Source organism: Borostomias antarcticus, assembly GCF_949987555.1.
Source record: "Borostomias antarcticus genome assembly, chromosome: 1".
Taxonomy (NCBI): Eukaryota; Metazoa; Chordata; class Actinopteri; order Stomiiformes; family Stomiidae; genus Borostomias; species Borostomias antarcticus.
In genome coordinates, this window is record NC_140234.1 from 51,366,681 (window position 1) to 51,392,346 (window position 25,666).

The 25,666-nt window shown below is 44.8% G+C and overlaps 2 protein-coding genes across 2 annotated transcripts in view; both read right to left on the reverse strand.

The window, feature by feature from the left end:
• ccdc92ba (coiled-coil domain containing 92Ba) overlaps positions 1-595 on the reverse strand; it is a gene marked incomplete at both ends in the record, with an annotated part of 8,663 nt that extends 8,068 nt beyond the window's left edge. Inside the window, one exon of the mRNA XM_084436248.1 lies at positions 466-595. Coding sequence (XP_084292374.1) covers positions 466-595 — 130 coding nt within the window. The remainder of the gene's footprint in view (positions 1-465) is intronic.
• A 5,183-nt stretch (positions 596-5,778) lies between these two features.
• Positions 5,779-25,666, reverse strand: tlcd2 (TLC domain containing 2; the record flags this gene model as incomplete). Its single annotated transcript, XM_084448407.1, has 4 exons — positions 5,779-6,159; positions 22,021-22,103; positions 25,078-25,160; positions 25,488-25,666. 4 exons carry the CDS (start codon positions 25,664-25,666, stop codon positions 5,779-5,781), a joined length of 726 nt encoding a protein of 241 aa, XP_084304533.1.

Genomic DNA, 25,666 nt, shown 5'->3' on the forward strand with positions numbered 1-25,666 from the left:
GAGGCCAATGCAAGGCCTTATTGGCCTGATCTGTGTCTGCAGTTAACACAGACCCTGCTTGGCAGTGTAAAGAGGTCACTGTCTACTCTACCAGTCTAATTTGATCTGACTATCCCCCATGACTGAACCAGTTCTCTCTCTCTCTCTCTCTCTCTCTCTCTCTCTCTCTCTCTCTCATCTGCTGGTGGGATGTGCGGCGCAGAGCCTAGTTTATATGGATTATGGCATGCCATTATGGATTATGCATGTGTGTGTAATATTGTGTGTGTATGTGTGTGTGTGTGTGTGTGTGTATTGTAGTATGTCAGGCCTGTGCACGTCTTTGTGTGTGCATGAGCTTGTCCCCGTGTTTCTGACCCCATCGTAAGCCACCAAGCCTGATTAAATGGATACCGTATTCATTTATCAGGAACGAGGAGATGATGTCATGATAGTCAGTACGCTGTAAACACGCCAGTCACTCACCAGTGCATCGTTTCTCCAGGGACAGGATCTCCAGGTGTAGCCCGTGCAGCAGGGTCAGGTGTTCTTCTCTGAGGAACACTATGCTCCTCTCCACTCCCTCCACCTGCCTGGACAAGGAGCCTGTATCCATGGTGACCTACGCCCTGCTCACAGAATGGGGTCACAGAATGTGTTGATGCCCAGTGGAATGTCGACTGCTGGGAAATGTGTGAGTCACTTTTCTCACACGTGCGAGTCACTTAATACAAATGAACATGGGAGGGTTCTCTGGGGATTATGGTCAAAGGGTAGTTACCACAGATGCTTTCATAAAAGTGATGTTTTGTGTGTACGTGTGCGTGCTCTATTCCTAAAGAACAATTAGCAGTTATTTGGAAGAGCATGAGAAGAACTGCATGTATCAAAATTGGCAAATAGTGTTCAGGGGGTTGGGAACTTGAGACCACAACAACCACAAGTGTTCACCATCGAGGTCATGCGGTAAAAGGTGCAAGCAGCTGATCACCCAAGAGAGAGAGACCAACCGACAAAGGAACGCAATAGATTTCATGATGGTGACAGCCCTAGCGTGGAGAATTTTAGCTTCCAAAAATATATATAAAGTGTTATGGAAATAATATGCTCTTACCGTGGTATTGAGATTGTTTTGAGCGGAGCCACCAAATTAAGATTTATGGTTCACAAGCTTTATAAACAAGCCCCTCGACCCAAACATGATTGCTTCCCAGGAATGGTAAAAAATCAATAGTTGGTTGCGTTTTTCGTCCAAAGATACTGTCCGCTTCAATATCATCTGCAAAGAAAGATAACGAATCAATTGGTAGCCCAGAGAGAAAGGGAAAATCCACGACGTCGCCTGGTTCACTTTGGTCCTCTGAAGGAGAAGATAAATCTCATTTCACTGCCGCACGATCTCGCTGCGTCAGTCCAAATTGTTGCAAGATAGCTTTAGAGAAAGGTCAATAATAAAGAAGATGGTACTCTGATGAAGCCGATGCAAGCAGAGCGTATTTCTAGTGGCGCATCAATGGGCGCTTCCTCGCGTATATTGGATGAGCTAGTACAGTAGACCACTGTCATCTGATGAAAACAAGACATCGTGACCGGAACACGCGAGATGACGGTACGACAAGACTCGGTCAGCAATGCAGCTGATTGGAAGGATTGGCTATGCCCTACATCGACTTTGGCGAGGATCGATAGCCTAGGTTGTATGTGCGCTTGGTTCAGAAAGAGCTAGATGGTAAAATGTAAATCTTCAGCTGGACCGTAGCCTACACCATGAAGCATAAAATGAGTAGCATTTTCATTTGAAGCAAAAAGCCTCCAGGAGCAGGCCTAATAGCGAGTTGCAGATACATGTATGTCTTTTAACCAAACAGATTAATATGCTGGCAACCGTGCATTATCCAACTATCTATGCACCACTGACTGCGCCGTTGGGGCCAGTTTCCTTGGTCAGGTTGTGTATGTGGCAAGAATTCCCCCTGGAGATTATTAAAGTCGATCTTAATCTTAAATAAAAATCCACACTGAGCAACGCACATAAATTGACAGGTCTCTTTCAGCACCATGGACAACACCCGAGACACGCCCCCTTTTTAGAATAGATGTAGGCCTAGTTGCCGGTCCGCGCTGTTGAATTAACTGGTGTGTCTAGGAAAATTCTCAACTAATCTACATCTAAATGATTAATAAGACTTAATTGCATGAGTATGCACTAATCTGTCAATCATTAACACGCACACATCGATGGCATAATGACGTTCGCTAAACATCTTCGCCTATAACGTGGGATAGACAACGTAAAAAGGGATAGACAACGTTTTTACCTTAGTATTATTTTTTATTATTTTCACATGAAACAAATGTTACGATATAAACAAACACATTTGAATCGTATTAATTACAAAAACATATTTATCCAAAAAACAGAGAGAAAAATAAAAATATCATCCTATGTATAGTTTAGACACGATTGTATGAAAGATGAGTTTGAGAGCCAACTCGGGTGGATTTACATCATCTCAGTTTATTTAAGATCCCAGGTTGTACTTTTTTATTTTAACATCAGAGCACCAAGTCTTTCAAGGTAGACTTGTTAAAAAAGAGTTTTCAATCACTCAAGAGACAATACACCATAATTCACCAGACACTGGGAAAACATGATAAGGACCACATAGTAAGAGAAAGTACCTGGTCTGACTAAAGCAAGTCACCTCAAGCTAGCCCTCTTTTCCATCTTTCAGTACCACTGACAGTTGACGACAGGGATGGGTAAAAGCAAGATGGTGGACATATGCATTTACCTCATCATCAGTCATTAGTAATCAAGGAAAGGAGACAAGTGTAGGAAGAGGCAGAGAGGCATTCAGGCATCCTGGGACACAACCATGGACCATCACCATAGCAACACTGTCTGAACTGCAGCATCCTCCATTACCAAGGGCCCCCCATGTGGTAACAAAAGAGGCCCCCATGTGGTAACAAAAGAGTACTACATATGGAGGCTTCACACCTAGGCCACCCTGGTTCTTATTTTACATAATGGCATAGCAAAAATTAAATTTACTTCCATCATATAATATCCTTACAATTATATTAGCTTATACAACGACATCTGCAATATGAGCTCACAAGCACTTCATCACCATCACCATACCAACCATACAAGCTAAGCTGCCTTAAAAAGTTGCTCGTGAAGTGATAAATGCACATACAATACGTACATACATACACACACGTGGGAGGTTTCAACATCATTCATCAAGAGAAGATGCATCACAACAAGGCCATTTTGGGTGATACCTAATCAGGACTAGGACTATCTTCACTGTAATAGTTTAGTCCTTCATTCTCTGCTGTCTAGTCAAGGTCTACTGGAGCAGCAAACACAATCTCTCCTGGAGTGAGAGTAGCAAGCTGAATAAACCAACTCTTATTAGTTTCATTATGACTATGATGTCATTAGTGTTGTTCATTTCCATAGGTGCAGCAAGGCCTTTGTTTTTCTGGAACATGAACTTTTGCGGGGGTAGTGAGCATATCCATTCCATTGGGTCAATTCCAATGCAAACATCTTCTTTTCCATGAAAAGGTGCATGCAGAGTCAAGCCAACAACACGAGAGCCTCCACAGCTAACACTGATTTCGACCGACTAGCAAAGTCTACTGTCTATCAGCATCTATGCATGATCAGAGACTATGGACAGACACGCGGGCATCATGTAACATGGCAGAATAGTCTATTACTGTAGTTATAGGGCTTGTGCTGTCTGACTGAAACTTGGAGAAGTGATGTTTCACACACTGGCAACAAAGGCTGCATTTGGTCAGAGAGCCACATATCAACAGGCAACAAAATAGAACATAACTCTAGAACTGTATACACCACCACATCACCTTTCATCACCACTTCTTATAGAAAGATTCAATCAAATCTATCATCACCACTGTAAATGAACAATTCTTCATAAATGGGATAAGTATGATTCATCAAATGGACAACTTTGTGGTTGTCTACCATAGTTCATCCTTGGCAATTATTTCTTGAGTACAAATAAATTACAAATATAAAACAAAAACAAGACAAAAAGAAATCACATTATAAAATGTTCAGCACAATGTCCCACAAGGTCTGTAATGCTATGATTGTAGCTAGGTTTGTATAGCCAGCCTGTATAGTAATCTTGTGAAATTGCCCGTCAAGACACATTATGGATCATATTACCTTTTCCCCAATCCTACCTTTTACTTCAAGGGAATATAAAATGATCTGACCCAGTACCAGAGCTTAACAGACAACACCCTTCTTAACTACAGTATGCTGAGGTCAGTGTGTCTGAGAATGTGTGGAGTGTGCTGCCATCTATAGGCCAACTATGTAAGAACAACACCCCAATGACTGCTACATACTGTAGCCCTGTCATTAGATGCTATCTCATTGGCCCATGGATGTCATGAGTGGGCGGCCATGGGAGGAGTTAGTAATGATAGCGGTTTGGCCCTGGGTTGTCATGGTGACTATGGCCCCAGAATCAAGAGGTGCACCCTTGAATAAATGAGCAGGCTTCAAATGGACAAAAACAGCCTTTACTACAATGTGTAAACAGGGCTGCATTTTCTTCAAGCAAGCTTATTTTTGTCTCATTATCACAAGACCTCACTTTATCACCTCAGTTTGACCTCAACCTCACTAGTCTGGCAGCATCCACATCCACACTGCTACTGAGCCAGAAGGCATCGAACAGACCTGGCTACTTTAATCAGACGGTCACTTCATTAGAATAGGTTTGTTTTAATCTTTCAGAAAAAAGGCCATCTTCTGGACTATTTTCCCAATTTGCAACAAGATAGCTGAACCCTTTACAACATTGATATAGCAAAGCTCAGGTTAGAAACAGACAGAACTGCTACAGGCTTTCCTTGAGGTAGCAGGTGTTTAGTTATTACAATCAGCTTGGCTAAACAAAATGTCTTCAGTTCTTATGTGCTATAGTTACTACACATGTTCAGAAGTTCAAGAAGACAGGTTTTGGATTCCAATAATTCCCTATGGTATATTTTATAGTATTCAGTGCTATAGGACTTTGCACCTCAAGATAGATATATTCAATATACATGTCTCACTCTTACAATATATTAAATGGTGAAAAATATCCTGGTGTTAAACATCTATACTTTTGGCTATCATTTAAATGTACAGCTACTCAAAATTGTGGCAGAAGAGTCTCCCTTTGTGTTTGTCTTGAGCAAAGTTGGCTTTCTCCGTACATGTCAAAATATGTTTGAGAAATATTTCACCTAAACACCATGTTATTAAAGCTCGTAGGTGGTGTAATTCATCTTCAAGCCCTTTCTTGTACAGAATCATTAGCACTGTGTCGACACTTAAGAATCAGTGTCACTGTACCTTTACACTTGACAACACAGGGATACAGCATAAAGATGCTATTTGCTGAAATTATACTGAGTCCAAGGGAGCTGGGTGTTTCTGAAGGACTGTGTGTAAACCTTCTGACTGCCTGTCTGGATCCCACAAGGGAGAGGCAAGGGAGAGGGGGGCAGGTGGAGGGAGAGAATCTGATTTTAACTTAGTACCCCTAGAATACAGGTCGAAGGTACAGGGTATGGACGACAAGGTGTATGTGTGTGTGTGTGTGTGTGTGTGTGTTTGTTTGTGTGTCTTAAGGCTCAACATCTCCTCTCCTTGGTCAAAGTAGGGGCCTTAGGTACAAAGTAAGCTGGACGGTGTGTGTGTGTGTGTGTGTGTGTGAGTATCGATTCCCGTGTCGGCGTGTCCTCCTCTCCTCCCTACGTCTCCTTCTCCTTCTTCCCCTCGCGGCCGCTGCTCTTGAGGAAGTCGCTCCGCAGCAGGCGGTAGAACAGGACGATGGTCATGGCCGTCATGATGGCCAGGCCCACGCTGCCCACTGTGTAGGCCAGCAGGGGCAGCTTGTCCCGGTTCAGGACCAGCCAGCGGGTCATCCAGGCCAGGGTGTTGATGCGGAACACCACGTAGGTGCCCAGGTTGACCATGCTGTTGACCCGGTACAGGGTGCTGGCCGGCAGGTTGGCCATGCGTAGCACCTGGCGGAGATGGAGGAAGACGGAGTTGATCTCGACCAGGAGCGCCACCACGGCGAAGCCCACGTAGCGCGAGGTGAGGACAGAGATGCCGAAACAGGTGATGACCTTGAGGAGAGGAGAGAGGGAGGGAGAGAGAAAGAAAGAGCCAAAATGAGTGGGAAAGTGAGAATGCAAATCAGGCTTTAAATGGGTAGTTCAGAATGTTGGACATAGAGCCTCATTCACGACTTACCCATCGTGTTTTTGATTGATGGGGAACATTTTCAGCTGATTGCATGCGGTCTCTCATTCTCTCGTTAGGCTCAATGTCCAAAATTCGGAACTACCCGTTTAAGGCTGCTGGAGCTCAAACACATGTGCTTTACTGTACATGTACGGGAAAAACCAGGGGTTTAAAGGTGGTAGAGTTCTATCCAGGGTTTTAAAGGTGGTAGAGTTCTATCCAAGGTTTAAAGGTGGTAGAGTTCTATCCAGGGGTTTAAAGGTGGTAGAGTTCTATCCAGGGTTTTAAAGGTGGTAGAGTTCTATCCAGGGTTTAAAGGTGGTAGAGTTCTATCCAGGGTTTAAAGGTGGTAGAGTTCTATCCAGGGTTTAAAGGTGGTAGAGTTCTATCCAGGGTTTAAAGGTGGTAGAGTTCTATCCAGGGTTTTAAATGTGGTAGAGTTCTATCCAGGGTTTAAAGGTGGTAGAGTTCTATCCAGGGTTTTAAAGGTGGTAGAGTTCTATCCAGGGTTTTAAAGGTGGTAGAGTTCTATCCAGGATTTTAAAGATGGTACAGTTCTATCCAGGGTTTAAAGGTGGTAGAGTTCTATCCAGGGTTTTAAAGGTGGTACAGTTATATCCAGGGTTTTAAAGGTGGTAAAGTTAGAGTTCTATCCAGGGTTCTAAAGGTGGTAGAGTTCTATCCAGGGTTCTAAAGGTGGTAGAGTTCTATCTTGGGTTCTAAAGGTGGTAGAGTTCTATCTTGGGTTTTAAAGGTGGTAGAGTTCTATCTTGGGTTTTAAAGGTGGTAGAGTTCTATCCAGGGTTCTAAAGGTGGTAGAGTTCTATCCTGGGTTTTAAAGGTGGTAGAGTTCTATCCAGGGTTTAAAGGTGGTAGAGTTCTATCCAGGGTTTTAAAGGTGGTAGAGTTCTATCCAGGGTTTTAAAGGTGGTAAAGTTCTATCCAAGGGACAGTTGGGTATGAACTCATGCAATAACGTGAAAGTGTGTCTGTGTTTATTTCACACTGTTGTGGGTCCACAAGTAGGGAAGAGTAAGTAAAGTGCACTGTAACTGCCTATGAAACAGACAGTGCATGTGATTCAGTGAGTGCTAACAGGCATCTCATCTGAGGCAGTCATGGGGTTTAACACTCTCGCCAGGACACACAGTAAGATCTCATGACTCCAGTCACGACGGGTATAAACTATGTCTCTCTGTAAAGATCAGCCTCCCTGTTATATCCTCTGACAAAGTATTTCTTGTTTTTGTATTATAATGATTACATATACTGAATGATCCCTTTATGTGACTTTATTGTAGGGAAGGTCTTCTTGGTTACTTCCTAAGTCTGTGAGGTAATGGGTAGTAGCTCACTAAGCCCACTAGGTGGACGCTGCTATAATCTAAGTCTACAGCAACTCAAGTCAAACTCTATAGAACCTCCTTGGTAAAAAAAAAATCAGTTACAGTATAACCGTGCAGACTTATGTCATAGAACCAACCCCACAGTCTCCCTTGTGTCCAGTGAGTGAGTCTTTGTGTGCGTACGCACATGTCTGTGTGCGCATGAGTCAGCAAGCATTTGATGAGAAAGGCCATCATCAAAGAAATACACTGTCAACAGCCAATCAGTGACTTGACTCTCTCCACACGACCCCTCACAATCCTGTTTAAACCGTCCAATAACTCATCAACATTTTTTCATAGCACACAAACTAATCAAAGGAGCTATTGTTGAAGTCAATACTAGCCAATACAACCTTAAATGATGCCTGATAAATCACATTAGTTTAAAAGAGCATAGTGCACAGCCCGTCCGACTTCCGTATTTGTGAGCACTTTGTTACATGTTGAATGAGAGAAGGCGACAGACAAAGGTACGTAGGATAACAACAACATAGTAGACCTGGAGACGAGATTTGAGCCTCGGTATGGGAGCTGTACCACTACACCATGAACAGCGGTGGGTTTAAACTGTACTGTAGACAAGGTCACATGTGGGATCATGAGGGTAAAACTTTGAAAGGCAATTTGAAGACATACAGTCTCCCGTTAGGACACTCAATGTTTTTGTGAGTAGAACTTTAATGGATTCTACAGCCCTCTTGGTGTGCAGGATGCTAGGAATTAGCTGTGCATGTGATGGAAGAATGCACTACACACGTGATGGAGGAATGCACAGTACAGGGTTAAAATTCAACTGAATTTGCATTAAATCAGCTTGTTTTAACCAAGATCATGTTGCAAGATCTAGAATTGCATTTTATGCTTTTTTCCCCAACTAGGCTACATTTCAGTTCCCTGTTATAGGGGTCTGCGGTGGTGTCGTGGTCTAATGCATCGTGTTCCGGTGCAGCTGCCCTCCGGGGACCGGTGGTCTCACCAGATCTGAGTATGGCCAGATCCCAGAGGGAGGGGCCTATTGGGCCGCCGCTCCCCGAGGGTGGTTAGTTTAATCTCAGCTTGAGAGTTTGTCACACAACAGCAACCCTGTCTGGTGTTGGAATTACAGTTGCGAGCTGATAGTCAAGGAGTTGTCTCTCCCCTTGGTATTACCGACCGGCTGGGCTGTGTGCCCAATCCTCAACAGTTAGTTAGTAGAGGGTATCTGGACACTAGCTCAGGGTCAGTTGGCTACCAAATTAGGTGAAAATAAAATGTTGTTGAAAAAAAAGCTGTTATAGGCTACAAAAAAGGTAAACATATAAAAAATTCCCAAGCTTAACTTCCTATGGTAAATTTCCAGAAAGTGTCCCCTTTGCAACTCTAGCCTCAACGGGATAATTGCACTCCAAAAAAATAGCAGCAACCACTGACAAACAGAACTGATTTAGCTGCTTTTACCAAACAAACAAAAATCCCAAGCTGAACTTCAACCATTACAATAGCAGACACTGGCAGGGAAATATCAACAAGAGTCATATGGTTTTTTTGAGCCACACATGTTGCTGTGACATTCCACACTGGAAGGACAGGTGCTTATGTCTCATAGACCTGCTGGCATGCATGTGGTTGAAACTGATGGACCGATCAACACACACACACACACGCACACACGCACACACGCACGCACGCACGCAAGCACGCAGGCACGCAGGCACGCACGCACGCACACACACTCCTGACCTAGGGTTACACCCACATGAGAGCACTAATGACTAAGACTAAGAATAAGACCTACTGTACACCACATCTACACGCCAATCTCACACACAAACAAAGATCTCTCTGGAGATCCCTCACTCCCTAGCAAGTCAGGAAATAATAACACTTCTACAGACAACACTGCCCGCACCAATAACAACCCTGGCTAGACAGACAAAACTGGTTATTACTGTGGCTGACATCATGGCTAAGATCTCCAGAGTGAGGAATTCTTTAACTCCTGGTTGAAATGCAGTTAGGGCAGAATAAATGAGAAGGACACAATGACATGTTCAAAGCTCTAAAAGGCATCTAATCTCTGAGAAACACATAAATGGTATCTCTTTGTTCTTCACCTACTCCCTGCTACCCTCTCCTCTGACCCCTCTACTTTTCCCCTCTCTTATCAATCACTTGTTTTCAAGGCCATATATATATGTGTGTGTGTGTGTGTGTGTGTGTGTGTGTGTGTGTGTGTGTGTGTGTGGACAGGGGGGTTCATCTTGTGCTGCTGTTAGCTAATGAGTTGTGTGACCTGGGTCCTCCTGTGAGGGATAGTCCACCAGAGAGAAGCCAGCCAGGCAAACAAGCCTGGCCTCTGAGTCACCGAGGACCCTTATACAAGCCTCCTGTGCCCTTATCGCCCGACGCCTGCACCCCACACACACACACACACACACACACACACACACACACACACACACACACACACACACACACACACACTAATGTGCAGCCACATATACACAGGTTACAATGTGTGCACAGAAAAACAAATATGTGTATTGTGCGCATGCACACACACACACACACACACACACACGGATGGACGGACGCATACACGACACACATGTTAAGCTTCCATAACAACCGCCATTAATCTACAACATGGCTTATCTTTCCTTAACATCACATGTATCTATTTTAGTCAAAACAGGAAGTGCAGATGTCAAATAAAAGCCTTTTAGAACAATTTGATAAGAAACCTCTATGGTGTAGACTAGAGTCTGTTCTGAATTTCAAAATACCGTACCCGCATAAGATCTGGAATATTTATTTTAAAGGGGCACAGTCACGCTTGTTTCAGTTGATATTATTTACATTAAATGCTTAAATTCTGTGTGTAGGCCTTTTTGAAATCACTGTCAGTAGAGATTTCCCTGCGCAGAAGACAGCAACAACGTCACTGGACATGTTTTTTCTGTGATTTACACGATTCCGTTTTCCATGTAGGGAAACGGCTATACTGACTGATTTCAAAAATTCTACACATATAATTTAAGCATTTAATCCAAATGATATCAACTGAAACAAGTGTGACTGTGCCCCTTTAATATTGGGCTGATCATATACAAATATTACATTGATTTACTGGCTGCACAACTTGCAACAAGTTATTCTGCGGTAGTCTGCAGTTTGAAGTGAGCAAGATACAATCTCTCTCTCATCAGTCTCCCCATATGTGTGCGCACATTTACTGTTACAGACAATAATTCCCTCGCTGCCCTTGGGTTGGATAATAATCATTGATGGGAGGAGGTGAGAAGGCGCTGTAAGAAAAACACCTTACGCACCTACACACACACACCTCACATGCCTACACACACAGCTTACACAACCTACACACACACACCTTACGCACCTACACACACACACACCTCACATGCCTACACACACAGCTTACAAAACCCACACACACACAGCTTACACAACCCACACGCGCACACCTTACACACCTACGTGTGAGACACCTTCACCTGGCAGGCAAACGGGACAAGCTTATGGAGTTCACCCCTGGAACAGAGGAATACACCATAAAAAGCTGGCTACACTCCAAAAGAATGTGTATGAACGAGCACGATTCACACCTTTGACCTGTCACCACTCTCACCAAGGGAGAGGGGGGGGGGCTCCGTTGGCCTGAGCCCAGCCATAGGTCTCTCTATGGGCTTGGATTAGGACTGAAGCCTGGGTCGGGTGAGTCAACCTGGAGGGCGGATGAATCCTCACATCATGCCTGACCGCGAGCTGGAAGCCTTCTGTAACCACCCCCCCCCCCTGCCTCCCCCTGCCCCACCCTCCCCACCAGCCCCTGGATTCACCAGAGAGCCCCTGCGCCCCATTAGAATGATTCAGCGTTAGCAGGCTTTCCCCCTGCTAAACCCAGGGTAAGGCCTGGCTTTCACACAGCACAGCTGATATAATCCAATTAAAAGTGGCGCAAACAGACAGACATGCGCTGCATGGACGACCAGGGGCTGCGGGGACATGCTGCTATGGGGGGGCAGAGAGGGGTGGATGTGACATGTGCTACAATGAGCTCTGGACTGAGGAGCGTTTTTCTGTGACGCATCCAAGCCAAATCTACATGTCCTTCTTGTGCGTGCGCACAGAGCCATGAAATGCATTCACGGGCGGAGGTTTGTGTGCTCAAAGCACCATTTCTAGTAATGAGCATGTTTTTGGATCAATTATTGAATTGTTATATATTTGCCGTGGTTTGTAGAAAAAAGTGGACCTACAGTACTGAAGACTTCTTTGTGCCACACTGGCGACTGTGGTGAGGGACATTCTGTCATCATCTCCCTGAAATACCGCATCTCTTGACTCGGCCACTGGCGGACGGATCGACATCACCACGACAACAAGAGCAGGTGAGATGGGGGGTGTGAGGACCTAAAACAAGTTTCCTTGGTTTCCATGCTTGTTGCTACCTGCCCCAGGGAATAGAACCATGGAGAGAGTTGACAGTGATATCATATCCTGTTCCTGTTCAGAAGGAAAGACAGAAGGGTGAAAAGAAGAGAGGGGAGGATAAGAATCAAATCTGATGGAAACAATGACCTGAGATGACAGCTTGCCTTGACCGACAGGCAGACAGACACAGTTCTTCACCTCCACACCTCTCTCTCTCTCTCTCTCTCTCTCTCTCTCTCTCTCTCTCGACGGGGGATGCAGGGTGAGATAGAGCCATTGTTGCCCCTGGTCAGTGATGTAGGGTCAGTTGCAACTTCACCCCCTTGATGGTGATAAAACTGATAAGGTGAAGGAAATCTGATCCCAGATCTGAGGTTAAGGTCACCTTGTACCCTGGGCAGTAGAGTGTGAGTGAGTGAGTGAGACAGAGAGAGGGGTCAAAGGTCAAAGTAAACACAAGGTCCAGCCATGGTGGACAGCGAGGCAGTACATCCTACACATTCCACAGACCCCAAATATAACAGCAACACATAAACAGCTCTCAGTCACGAGACCCTCCCCACCCTCCCTGTGCAACACTCTCCATCTCCCACACACACACACACACACACACACACACACACAAAGTGATAATCTGTAGGCATGCCAAAAGCAAGGCGCGGCAGATGGGGTGTGTTTGATGCTTTTGAGACTGGGTTTTGTTTACTGTGTGTGTGTTTGTGTGTGTGTGTGTGTGTGTATGTGTGTGTGCGTGTGTGTACACAAGTCCATGTGTGTCAGGCTAAGGTTGGGGTGCACTCATCAGGTTGACCTTAGCAACCACTACAGGAGGTGCCACAGCAAACAAGCAAAGTTTAAACAAGCGAGGAGTGCGGATTGACGCTGATTTGATGTTGGATGCTTTTTCATTTCATGGAAACGAAAAATAAATATAATCTGTTTATTAGTCACACTGAAAGCCTATGGAGGACTTCCTGTCTTGTTTAAGGCTGGGTAGTGGTGATGGTAGCAATGAACAAGGAGAGAAGGAGAGAGAAGGGCGGGTCAAAGTCCTATACTGTAAACACAGACAAACGTGTGAGAGTGTGTGTGCGAGACACACACACACACACACACACACACATTCATGCAGATACACATTCATGCAAATATTTCAGTGTAATAATTAAACAATACTTAATAGCAGAGAGAGCGGCTTACAAAATCAATTTAGGAGTAATCTGATTCTGATATTGCGTGTGGGAAAATGTAATTAATGTCAGTGTAGACTAAACTGAAAAACTGTAAGGGAGTTTGTAAAGGAATGTAAGGGAGTTTCCCTGGCTTGAAACCAAGGAAGAAATATTTGATTTTTTTATTCAGTTAGGTCTGTGGAATAGAAATCTAACTCATTGGCATGTGTTTGTTGTGGTTGCTAGGCGATGGGATGTGGAAATGTGAGTCGCATTTGTGTGTTTTGGAAATGACTCACTCACGTCAGCTCTTGGCAAACAAAGTCAATCTAAAAACGGAATCCTTATTACTACTAATTGATTGAAAATGTGATTTTCGACCAACAGACCAACTCACATTTTCATAGATGTTTATACTGAAAGGACCCAAACTATCTTCTGACCCAAACTTTAGCCTACCTTTCAACAGATAACATGATAGGAGGATTGACTAAAAAGCAATGAGTATTATCTAAAAAAATGTATAAAAATTTTTAAACAACCTAATTCAGCTATAAATAGACTGTCCCTCTCTACACAAGTTGCGTAGTCAGGGAGAATGTCCCTGTGCAGCCCATCCCCATTTCAAACTAAACACTCAACTGTACAATAATACACACCATAGTTTCTTAAGAAACCATACACGTACATGCTTTGGAATCCACTGAGGTATCCTGCTGGCTCTCAGCCAAGTTAGGTCTCTCTCTCCATCTCTTTCTCTCTCTCTCTCTCTCACACACAATCTCTCTCTTTCAATCTCATTCTCAACCCCTGTGTGGAGCACAAGTGACACTACAAAAAACCAGGCCAGGCCAAGCCTGGCTTATGTGCGTGGCTGCTAATCCAGCACAATAAGAGCGGGATAGCCAGTTAGCTCATGAGCTCACAACAACTAGTAGCAGCTTCCATAACATTAATGGTAGCGGTCAGTGGCTAAAGGAGTTACACTGATGATTCCTGAAACGTTAGCTATTTTGCTGCAATTGGTTCAACTTCTGTTTCTGGACAAAGGTAAGGGATAAAGTCGTGGTCGGTCTGATCTCCCGGGTGGGAGTCCAATACTTTCACCGCTACTCTACTTGTGCAGTGGAGATCACTTTCACAGCTACTCTACTTGTGCAGTGGAGATTGCCGGGTTGATTTTGGTGTGCTGGGAATACTGCCTCTTGTGGTTCCAACAGAGAAACGCAGTTCAACATTCAACGGAGTAAGGGAGGCAGGGAGGGAGTGACAACCCGACAAATGCTATCTATGGTGCTGTCCTCCAAGCCTCACCTCGATTACCTGTTTTGTCACTCAACATAGTTGTGTCTCTGGTTTCAGAAGATTTCATGATGAACCACATTCCTGGTTTCCAAGCCAACTGCTCAAATATGTCCCTTGTTAAATATAGTACATCTGTGTACTGTGTGCTTCCTGCCTAACCTCTTTGGTTGGTATTCATATCATGGTGGGGATTTCACCATGTTTCACACTGTATGGACTTTGAGGGCCACCTGACATATGGGAACACGATGACAACGGAGGAATATTTCCGTTCACCATGGCAAATGTTTTTCAAGCTCCTAACTCCCGGGTCTCAAAGAAACTGACTGATTACGTTATTTAGAACTACACCACAGAAACTGCATGTTTTTGGTCGGCTGATTTACAGATATGATGCTGATCTCATATTGGAGGAGGCCCTACACAAAAATGACAAATTCTTCACAACTACACTGCGAAGCATGGAACACCCTCCATACTGGAAAAGACGGGGGCAGTAAATCATGAAAATATGGTTTGCATAAAACCGAGGGTCCTCTGGATAAAGTCTGCTTCATTTAGAACTACAAAATGTAATGGAAAACAAGATCCTCTTCTGACAAAATGCATTGGGAAAATGGTAGAAAAGGTTTCAGGCAGAATCACAAAAACAAGGAACCGATGGTCCCCTTGGTTGTGTCTGCAGCCATGTGAGGGGGGTGGAGACTGTTCTGAGTGGGTGGATCCAGGCGGGGTGGGCAGATGTTTTGATTGTGTGGGTGTAGGAATATGGGGGTGGAGAGTAGGTTTGAGAGAGAGAGAGAGAGAGAGAGAGAGAGAGAGAGGGAGAGAGAGAGAGGGAGAGTGAGAGGGGGAGAGGGAGAGGGAGAGGGAGAGAGAGAAAGGGAGAGGGAGTGGGAGAGACAAAGAGAGAGAGGGAGAGAAAGAGAGAGAGAGAGAGAGAGAGAATGTTTGTGTGCGGCATGCAGCAAAGATGGGGAAGGGGTGTGTGTAGAGACATTGGGGGCAGGAAGAGTGTCTGTTGTTTGAGGGTGCAGGGAGTCTTACACAGGGGCCCCCTACTACCCCTTCAGATGTGTGTGTGTGTGTGTGTGTGTGTGTATGGAGGGGGATGTGGTTCATGTGGAGACCAGATGTCTCTGCTTCTGTCTGGAGACGCACACTGAAGAAGGAGAGAGGGGGCTCCCTCTCCAGAGAGATGTTACCATAAACACACACCACGCTTCTCCCACCAAGAATCCACACAGACAGACTCCACCTCCTTCCCTCTCCTCTCCTCCACGTTCAACCTGACCGCTGCTCGCTCCCCATCTCTCTCCAAATCTCATTATATTCTGCTGTTGTACTTCACAGTACATACCAGGCACTCCCATTCTAACGTTCTCCCACTTTGGTTGTATTGTATTGTTTTGAATAACATTCACGCTGACACAATGGAGGCGAAAGCAACACATACTAAAGCTCGATGCTGACGGACATGATGACATTGGAGTTGCAGCATTTGCAAAAATACCACAGCGCTCCTTCTGCTCCCTCAACCCACAGGAGGGGAGCCCTGGCCAAAAGGGGTGTGTCAGAGTGGGAAACTGGAAGACCTCTGGAATACTTCTTTAGCAAATAGATTCAGTGCTATGCAAACCTGATTCCTGGTATGGCTTATAAGGAATACCAAGAGGCCCTGGACAACTCAAAAAAGCGGTTCGAACATTCGGTCTAAAATTTAAAGGAGAATTCCACCCTAGAACAACATTAGGCTCAACAACTAGACACCCACAAAACAATAAAGAAAAATGTGTTTTCCTTGACTAGTTGCTCCATGTAAACAAAGCATGTTCACGAAGCCTGCACTTCCGGGGATTTGCCACATCGAAACGTGTCAACAAATACCCAGAAGCAAAATAACGAGGACAACAACAACAAAAAACATCTAGGAGGACGGGGACCTGAGGCGGGTGCACCATGCTAACCCTCTAGCTCTAACCATGCTCACCCTCTAGCTCTAACCATGCTAGCCCTCTAGCTCTAACCATGCTAACCCTCTAGCTCTAACCATGCTAACCCTCTAGCTCTAACCATGCTAACCCTCTAGCTCTAACCATGCTAACCCTCTAGCTCTAACCATGCTCACCCTCTAGCTCTAACCATGCTAACCCTCTAGCTCTAACCATGCTAACCCTCTACCTCTAACCATGCTCACCCTCTAGCTCTAACCATGCTCACCCTCTAGCTCTAACCATGCTAGCCCTCTAGCTCTAACCATGCTCACCCTCTAGCTCTAACCATGCTAACCCTCTAGCTCTAACCATGCTCACCCTCTAGCTCTAACCATGCTCACCCTCTAGCTCTAACCATGCTCACCCTCTAGCTCTAACCATGCTCACCCTCTAGCTCTAACCATGCTAACCCTCTAGCTCTAACCATGCTAACCCTCTAGCTCTAACCATGCTAACCCTCTAGCTCTAACCATGCTCACCCTCTAGCTCTAACCATGCTCACCCTCTAGCTCTAACCATGCTCACCCTCTAGCTCTAACCATGCTCACCCTCTAGCTCTAACCATGCTAACCCTCTAGCTCTAACCATGCTAACCCTCTAGCTCTAACCATGCTCACCCTCTAGCTCTAACCATGCTCACCCTCTAGCTCTAACCATGCTCACCCTCTAGCTCTAACCATGCTCACCCTCTAGCTCTAACCATGCTAGCCCTCTAGCTCTAACCATGCTCACCCTCTAGCTCTAACCATGCTAACCCTCTAGCTCTAGAATACCCTATGAAGTTAGTTCAACAAAACTAAAAGTATGCGATCGCACACACTCACACAAAAAATGACAAGTTGACAATGACATGTTCGCTCGAGATGGCTTCTACCACATTCAGTTTATTGAACTTCCTATTAAAAATAATGAAATTTTCTGGTTTGGTTTAAGTTCATTGTAAACAAGACACATATTACATATGTTTAGAGGCTACAAAATCATAGACTTGAATTATCCTTTAAGAAACGCAACAAACTTCATATTGTGATAAAATATTTAGAGACATTTGTCGCTTGATTCCACATTAACACAATCCACATTTTCATTCCAAAGGAACTTCTGCCATATTTTTATCGTACACTGAAGTGGAGCAACGGCGAAGAATGCGGAATGTGAGAGCAGAGAAGATGGTAGGCTACGGCATGCACTCAGCCTTGATGGCAGCACTGGGACCATAACAGGCTGCAAGCTTGCAAATTCCAGACGTACGTGAAACTGGTGACAGTAGCAGCATGCAGACAGGAAAGGACCCTGACAGAATAGAGAGAAAGAGAAGTATAGGTCTAGGGTGAAGGACCATCAGGCTGGGATCACATTCCAGCTCCGTGACATGCTGCCGACACACCTTCAGAGACACCGCCTATGACAACCAAATATGGTCACTTCCAACTGGAAAGTCCTGTGAAAGCGACATTAGCTGAATCCCAATCTGAGTGCGCAAACCACCCTTGCGGCCCCTCGCACTTGTGGCCTGAGGCCTGAGCACTTAATTGACGTCAGCTGGAAGGGCCAGAGGGTGCAGGGCCGTGAATTAAATGGGACAGCACTTGGATCATGACTCGGATGCACTCAAGCACTGTGTCACATGAGACGCGGTGGGCTGTGGGTATTTTCTGCTCCTAAATCCGTGAAATTGCGGACTTTCGGTAAGTGCGGTTAAAGTGCGCAAAATGGCGGCAGTGGCGCACTTGTGGACTTAGCGATTCCGTTTTGGGACTACCCTGAGCCCTTGTGGACTTAGCGGGAACGCGCATGTAAGGCCACAAGGCCGCGAGTGCTCTGCACTTGCGCCTAAGTGCGCGATTTGGGATTCAGCAATTCTCTGAGGGAGCAGGGAGCTCCTCCAATGCTACTACTCAACTGTCAACTCCAGTAAACTGACACAAGTTCCATTCATATCTAAGGTTTATGTTCTATGGCCCAGTAGAGAATGTTGAGGGGGAGAATTCTCCAATGTATGGGCATGGATGGGGGGGGGTGGAGATTTTGGGGCTAGGGGTCTAATGGTGCGTTCGTTTGTGGTCGGAGGTGGCAAGTCGCAAGTGGCAAAATACCTACCTCCGACCTGTGTGCATTCGAGCTATATACCATTATATCACAGTTACCTAGTTATATGTAGTGCATTCGAGCAACTGGGGGCTGAGAAACATATCCGAATTTGCGACGAGGAAGTGCGAGTTCATGCTGTGTTTTATTTAATCATTCCTAGTAGCAAGTCGCAAATTGCCACCTCCCAGTTATAAACGAATGCACCATAAGAGAGGATCCATGAGAAGGTCGGGAGGTTCAGTCCAAAGAGTGGCAGCACAGACCAGAGAAGTAGAAGACAGTAGGAGCAGTGTGAGCACAGCAGAATCTAAGAGGCATTCTAAGGCAGCAGCAAAAGACAAGCCAATGGAATCATGACTAACGTAGCTGTTAGACTAACAGGCAGTATTGCCGGCAGGCTATCTCATCTCATAAACCCAGTGGTAAATGGAATGGCAGACAGCATATCGGATGATAATAGTGGTTCTGGTGGTTGCTAAGTCTTGTGCACAGCGGGTTAGCTCGTGACACCCACCTTGTCCTTCAGACCAGCACTAGGGCTCTCTAATAGAACTCAATTCTGCTTAACAAGAGAGGGATGAGAGCAATTTGTGGATGGAAACAGCAGACACAAGGTGGAAATCTTCAAAAACATTGCAGATGGCTGTGGCTGGAGAGTCATGTGACTTATTCATTGCCCATATATTTTTGTGTGTATAAGAAACTCCTGTGCAGTAGGAGTAAGTATCCATCTATCCTCACTCATATTAACAACCTCAGTATTTCCAAATGTCATCGCCAACTGGGGCAGCTTACAGGAGGAGTGCTTTTTACAAGCCATGGGAGCGTTAACCATTCCTTGTTTTTCCATGAACCCAGTCAAAAGAATTTTCAAAAACATTACTTTAACTGCAGTGATCGCCTAAAAACAACTTTCTCTATTCTGAAAAATACGACGTTTTGACAGATTTACCATTTACTTTCAGGTTCCCAGACCTTTAGCCCCCTATACAAGATGTGTAGGCAACATATACATTATATATTTTATCTCCTCAGATCTAGGAGTGGACCGGTGACGTAAATACAGGCGCCCTATTTCTGGCCAAGGCATCAGGACTTCCTGTTTCCCAAAGGAAGGGGAGGGGTGGAAGGTCAGGGTGGATAAGAGGCCCCTCTGTGCTGCTGTCACCCCTCCTGCACCCATGTCATTGTAGCAGAGCCCGCAGCGTTCTCAGCCAGCCCTCTATCTCCACTCTACTTAACAGGGAAAAAAACACGTTTCCATGGAACGTTTGACTGCTTAGTATAATTTTCCGTTTTCACTACAACTGGGATCAACACAGCTCGCCTTGTTATGCTAACTCTTTGGCGTTAGCGTGAATTCCAGAGAACCCCCTTTAGAGGATTATGAAGTGAGTGACATTCATAAGGGAGTTCTGGGATCAGGTGGGGGACAAAAACAACGATTGTTTTTTTGCTTTGCCCCTTGGAAATGGACAGCAAGGCAGAGAGAGAGAGAGAGAGAGAGAGAGAGAGAGAGAGAGAGAAGGAGAGAATAGAGGTCTCTGTCTTTATTTTTCATCTCAACTCACAAAACACTTTATTTATCATACAGCCCGAACCCCAGGAGTTGACAGCAGAAAGGGAGGAAGAGAGAGAGAAAGAGCAATGAAGTGGGAGGAAGACAAGGAAAGGAGTGTGAGGTGCACGGAAAGGAAAGGATAATGACTGAGCAACACAGGAAAATATCCCTTTTCTTGAACGAGAAGATATAAGCATCATGAGAAAGAGAGGGAGAGCGTGAGTGACAACAAAAGAGAGTCAAAAGGAAAAAAGAAAGAGTGACTATGTGAATAAAAGGTGTTATTTTCTCCCACCACTGTTGAACATCTATGGGGCAGCTATCCAGAGAAGACCCCCTGAACGAGATCGCAGGACAGGAAGGAAGGAGAAAAAAACAAACAACAAAACCTCCAAATGGGGTCTGGAGGGCTGCTTTCCCTTCAGACAGCGAGAGCTGGGAGGGTGACGCAACTGAGAGAGGGACTGAGCCAAAGCCCACTGGGTCACCAAACTGCTATAGTGCTAACATCTAATCAGAGCCTGGGGAGCTGGCAGACTGGACAGTGTGTAACAGTCCAGTCTTCCAACTCCACAGGACTTCCGCTGACCAATTCAGATCACACTGTGAATGCAACTGGCTCGTATGGAGTCATATACCTGTGAGGGTTTGTGTTGTATTACTCATCAGCACATGTGCATTGATGCCCTCATCGATTTTACCAGACATTTACATGTAAGAATACACACTTGCCATATCCATATACGATACATACCTCAGATGCAGATGCAAATCCACTTAAATCCTCTCAAGAAGAAATCAAAAATGCATATCAATTGCCCCAAACAGTCTGTTAAGTAAATAGCATTAAAATATGATGCAACAAAAAAATCTCTAAAAAGGTCAGTAGCATTGTCAGTGTGTCAAACCAAACCGGCGCACTGGAGGAACCCTCGAGCATGATGCTGCTGCTGCTGCTGCCAATTTATACTAATGAAAGGTTGATTTTCAAGGTCTGAGTGTTTGAAATCAGACCTGGAGGAAGGTAAAGCTGCTCCTATCTGAATCCAAAGACATTCCCTTGGCTCTTGTACAGTATCAGCACCAAAGACCAGCTCTCATGACAACAAGGACACCCCGTTTTTGTTTTTTCCCCCCCAAGAACACTGATGAACAACAAACCACTTCAGAAACAATGCCATGATGCAACAATGTCATTTCTTCACACCAGATGCATACAATTGAGACCCATTATCTAATGAAGCGTAGTGAATAGCAGGGGCAGGGTGAGGATAATGAAGAAGAGTGCTGCTGAGTGCCCCTGACGCGATCAGCATTCTCATGGGGATGTCAGACAGGTTGCTTGGAGGGGTGTGGGGGGCGCAGACTCCTTCCTTGAACTGACATCTTTTTTTTTCTCATGCAGCTTGACGAGAAAAACAGGTATTCTGCTCTCGAGAAAGGCACTTGCATGCCAACATGTGCTACTGTATGGTGATTTGGTTTGGCATGGGCTTAAACTGTTTATAGTTTGTGGTGTGTTTCTGTGCTTGGGAACACAGAGCAAATGTAGGAGTAGTAAAACTTGGGGCAATTGATTTGGCAGCAAAAACAAAACAAAACACAACACACAATATGTGTGTGTTAGCTAGCTATTAGGTTTGGAGAGGATGAAGGAGGCTACGCCCACATTCCCCCTTCCCAGGGATTGCTAAAGTTCTTATCTTATTTGAAAGATAATCTGATACTAAACCTCTGTTCCAAGTGGAAAGGAGTAAGGTCTACCTCCAACCTTGAAGATACTACTGGAACCACTTACCACTATATGATGGAACAGAAGCTCCCACGATTGGCTGATCTTCTGGTTCAGAACCATGTCAAAGAAGTCGTATATGAAGTAACCTGTCAACATTAAGAGAAGCACAGTCAGACAAAGGACTAATGGATCATGAGGCATGACAAAGGTTTCTCCAATGGAGGGGCCCCTGGCATATCAAGTGGGTTGACGGGATCCCGCTTCCATGACGACAACAAGGATGGCAACCAAGATGTTGGTTGGAGAGGGCTATTTATATCCGTCCCCCTGCTACGGGCGTCTCCATGGAGACGGCTTTACAGAATGGTGAAAAAATAATGAAGCGAGGTTGTGATGTAGGTGGAATCTAGGTCGACTAGTATTAACCCCAGTCAGAGCTCCTACATTTTGGGTTTGACAGACTTAACACCGAATAGTATGCCACTGAATAATATGAGGGCATGGTGGTACATGTAGGATATCATGGCTTGCTATATTAAAACACAGAAGCGTATGCAAGTGCAGTTCCATGTGGCATGACCAGGAAAAATGCTGGGCTCAAACGCTGTTTTAACCATCTGCGCAGGTGACATGCGAGTCTGTCCAATGGCTGGCCTTCAATTAACCCTGTGATCTCACTCACTGTGTTTCATAAGGATTCAATCACTGCTCTATTTTCACTTTTGTGTATCTACCCAGGAGTATGTGTTTAATAAGCACTGTTCAAATACCACAGCATAGCTTAATAACCTATCTTACATGTTGTTTCAAATAGGGTTGCAAAACTCTGGGAATATTCATACTTGAAAGGTTTCCATGGAAATTCACAGGAATTCATGGGAATTAACAGGAATAAATTGGGAATTTGGGGGTTATTTATACCAACTGTATTTACCTTGTCATATACAGACATACTGTTCACATTTTGTTTTGTCATAGCAGACATGCAGGCAAACATTTCTAATACAATTTTTTTTAAATGACATTTTTGACAATCTATCTGTGAGTAGAACTTTAATGGATTCTACAGCCCTCTTGGTGTGCAGGATGCTAGGAATTAGCTGTGCATGTGATGGAGGAATGCACAGTACAGGGTTAAAATTCAACTGAATTTGCATTAAAGATCTAGATCTAGAATTGCATTTGATGCTTTTTTCCCCCAACTAGGCTACATTTCAGTTCCCTGTTATAGGGGTCTGCGGTGGTGTCGTGGTCTAATGCATCGTGTTCCGGTGCAGCTGCCCTCCGGGGACCGGTGGTCTCACCAGATCCGAGTATGGCCAGATCCCAGAGGGAGGGGCCTATTGGGCCGCCGCTCCCCGAGGGTGGTTAGTTTAATCTCAGCTTGAGAGTTTGTCACACAACAGCAACCCTGTCTGGTGTTGGAATTACAGTTGCGAGCTGATAGTCAAGGAGTTGTCTCTCCCCTTGGTATTACCGACCGGCTGGGCTGTGTGCCCAATCCTCAACAGTTAGTTAGTAGAGGGTATCTGGACACTAGCTCAGAGTAAGTTGGCTACCAAATTAGGTGAAAATGGGATAAAATCCTAAAATAAATGTATAAAGGTTGGTGAAAAAAAAGCTGTTATAGGCTACAAAAAAGTTAAGCATTTCCAAAATTCCTGAGCTCAAGTTTCCGCCCCTTTGCAACCCTATAGTTTCAAAAGTCTTTGAACCAATTTGATGAACTGTGACCGTCCAGCGATACAGCAATCAAACACAGCTCCTCTTAACTTTGGCTTTGTTAGGATGGTAGCTGCGGGTGAGGGCATTCCACTGTGAAGCCTTTGCGGTCAACCATGTTTGACCATTCTCACAACAAAATAAAAAAAATGATGTGTCATACTCGTGTACCCCTCTGAATAATGTAGTTAATCATGTTTTATATGGTGGTAAATCTGAGCCACCTAGTTGATTCCAGTATAAACAAGTCAACATTGTTGTAATATGAAGACCATGCAAAGTTGTAGCATACAGGGCACACTGGGACCTCAGTGTCATGTCACGTGTTGGTGGGATGGCCGAGAAGATGCGCTACCCTGCTTGTGACTCCTCTCTCTGTTACAAATGGCATCTGAACCGGACAGCCCGTATAAATCAACTGCCTCCTTCGCAGCTACAGCCCATTCCGGGGTCACATGACCTACGGGGGTAGGTTTGGTGCCTGGGACGAATCATAATGCACCCCATTGATTGCCACACTCTGGCTAACTACTGGCAGCTTGCAGGGGTGGGATTCTGTGGAGAATGCAAAACATCCTTGGAATACTAGTACCCCTTGATGCCTGGAACAGACCCAATAAATTAGTGGCTTTTGTTGTAGGGCATATGCGGTCATTTAACTGAACTTGAGCCGTTGGCACAAGTACCGAGAGTCATAGGCTACAGAAAAGTAAAGTGTCTGACCATGTTTCACACTTTTGTAGTAGATGGAAGATGGTGTAAATGAAATATGTTGTCTGACTTGTTAAACTGTTAATGATAATTGAGCTAATTTATGTCATGGAACTTCCCAGTAGCCTATTTGAAAGCGATCAGTGGCATCCAAATGGGCTGCCAGCCTGCCACACACTCACAAACGCAGTCACACACACACACACACACACACACACACACACACACACACACACACACACACACACACACACGCGCACACACGCACACACACACGCACACACACACGCACACACGCACACATTTCTGACAGCCTGCTGTGTTTTAACACACTGTATTGTTTGAAATCAGACTTCAGATGTCATAGCAGTCCATATGCCCCTCACTCACTCACCCACACACACACACACTCACTCCCCCCCCCCCCACACACACACCAAAATTAGTAATTTCAGCAACTGGCCAAATAGCAACAATGGAGTGAAAGAGTGAAATGGTGCGTCATATATTGTCAGTGTCATGACCCCGCATTGAGGATTAGCCTAAAGAAAAGCGTTGAAGCGGAAAGGTGTCATGTCCATCCCTGTCTTCCAAAGCTGCCTGGTTATTCACATCCAGTTCCACTTATTAGCTGTTGCTGATAAATTGGCTCAGTGCCTATACCCCTTCCCTTTCCCGCGCACTCACCGATTGATACGGACACCAGCGCGTGAGAAAACACAGAATGTGTTCCTATCAAGTCCTCGGCCATCTGTGGGTGAAGGAAAAAGCTAAAGAAACAAAAGAAAGAAAACAAACATAAGAAACTGTCATAGATAGAACTTAACGAGAGTGGGCGGCTATATTGTTGGAATGTCAAGATCAAGTTGCTTTAGCTGTAGCCTATCTAACTAGACCTGTTTCAAATGTGAAAATCAAAATTATGTTTATTTGACATGAATTTACCATACACGTATTCAATAATAATAATTTGTGGCCTATAAAACCAGTCTTGCTCTATAGGCAGGTAGGCTACGTTACGTTTGTATTTCCCTATTGTCTCAAAAGTGCTGTTCTTATACAGAGCTGTCAAGTTAAATGGCATTAAAACGACTCACCATAGCACAGACCAGATGCCAGTTATGAAGCTGTGAACGAAAGAGGTGGAGATATTTCTCCATTTCCACGCGTTCCTGCAAGCAGATTCAGGTATGGGGAGTTTGCCGAATTCAGAGTTTACTATTTTAAAAAACCCAATGGAACCGCCCGCCGTCAAAATCACAGAATTCAACTCCAT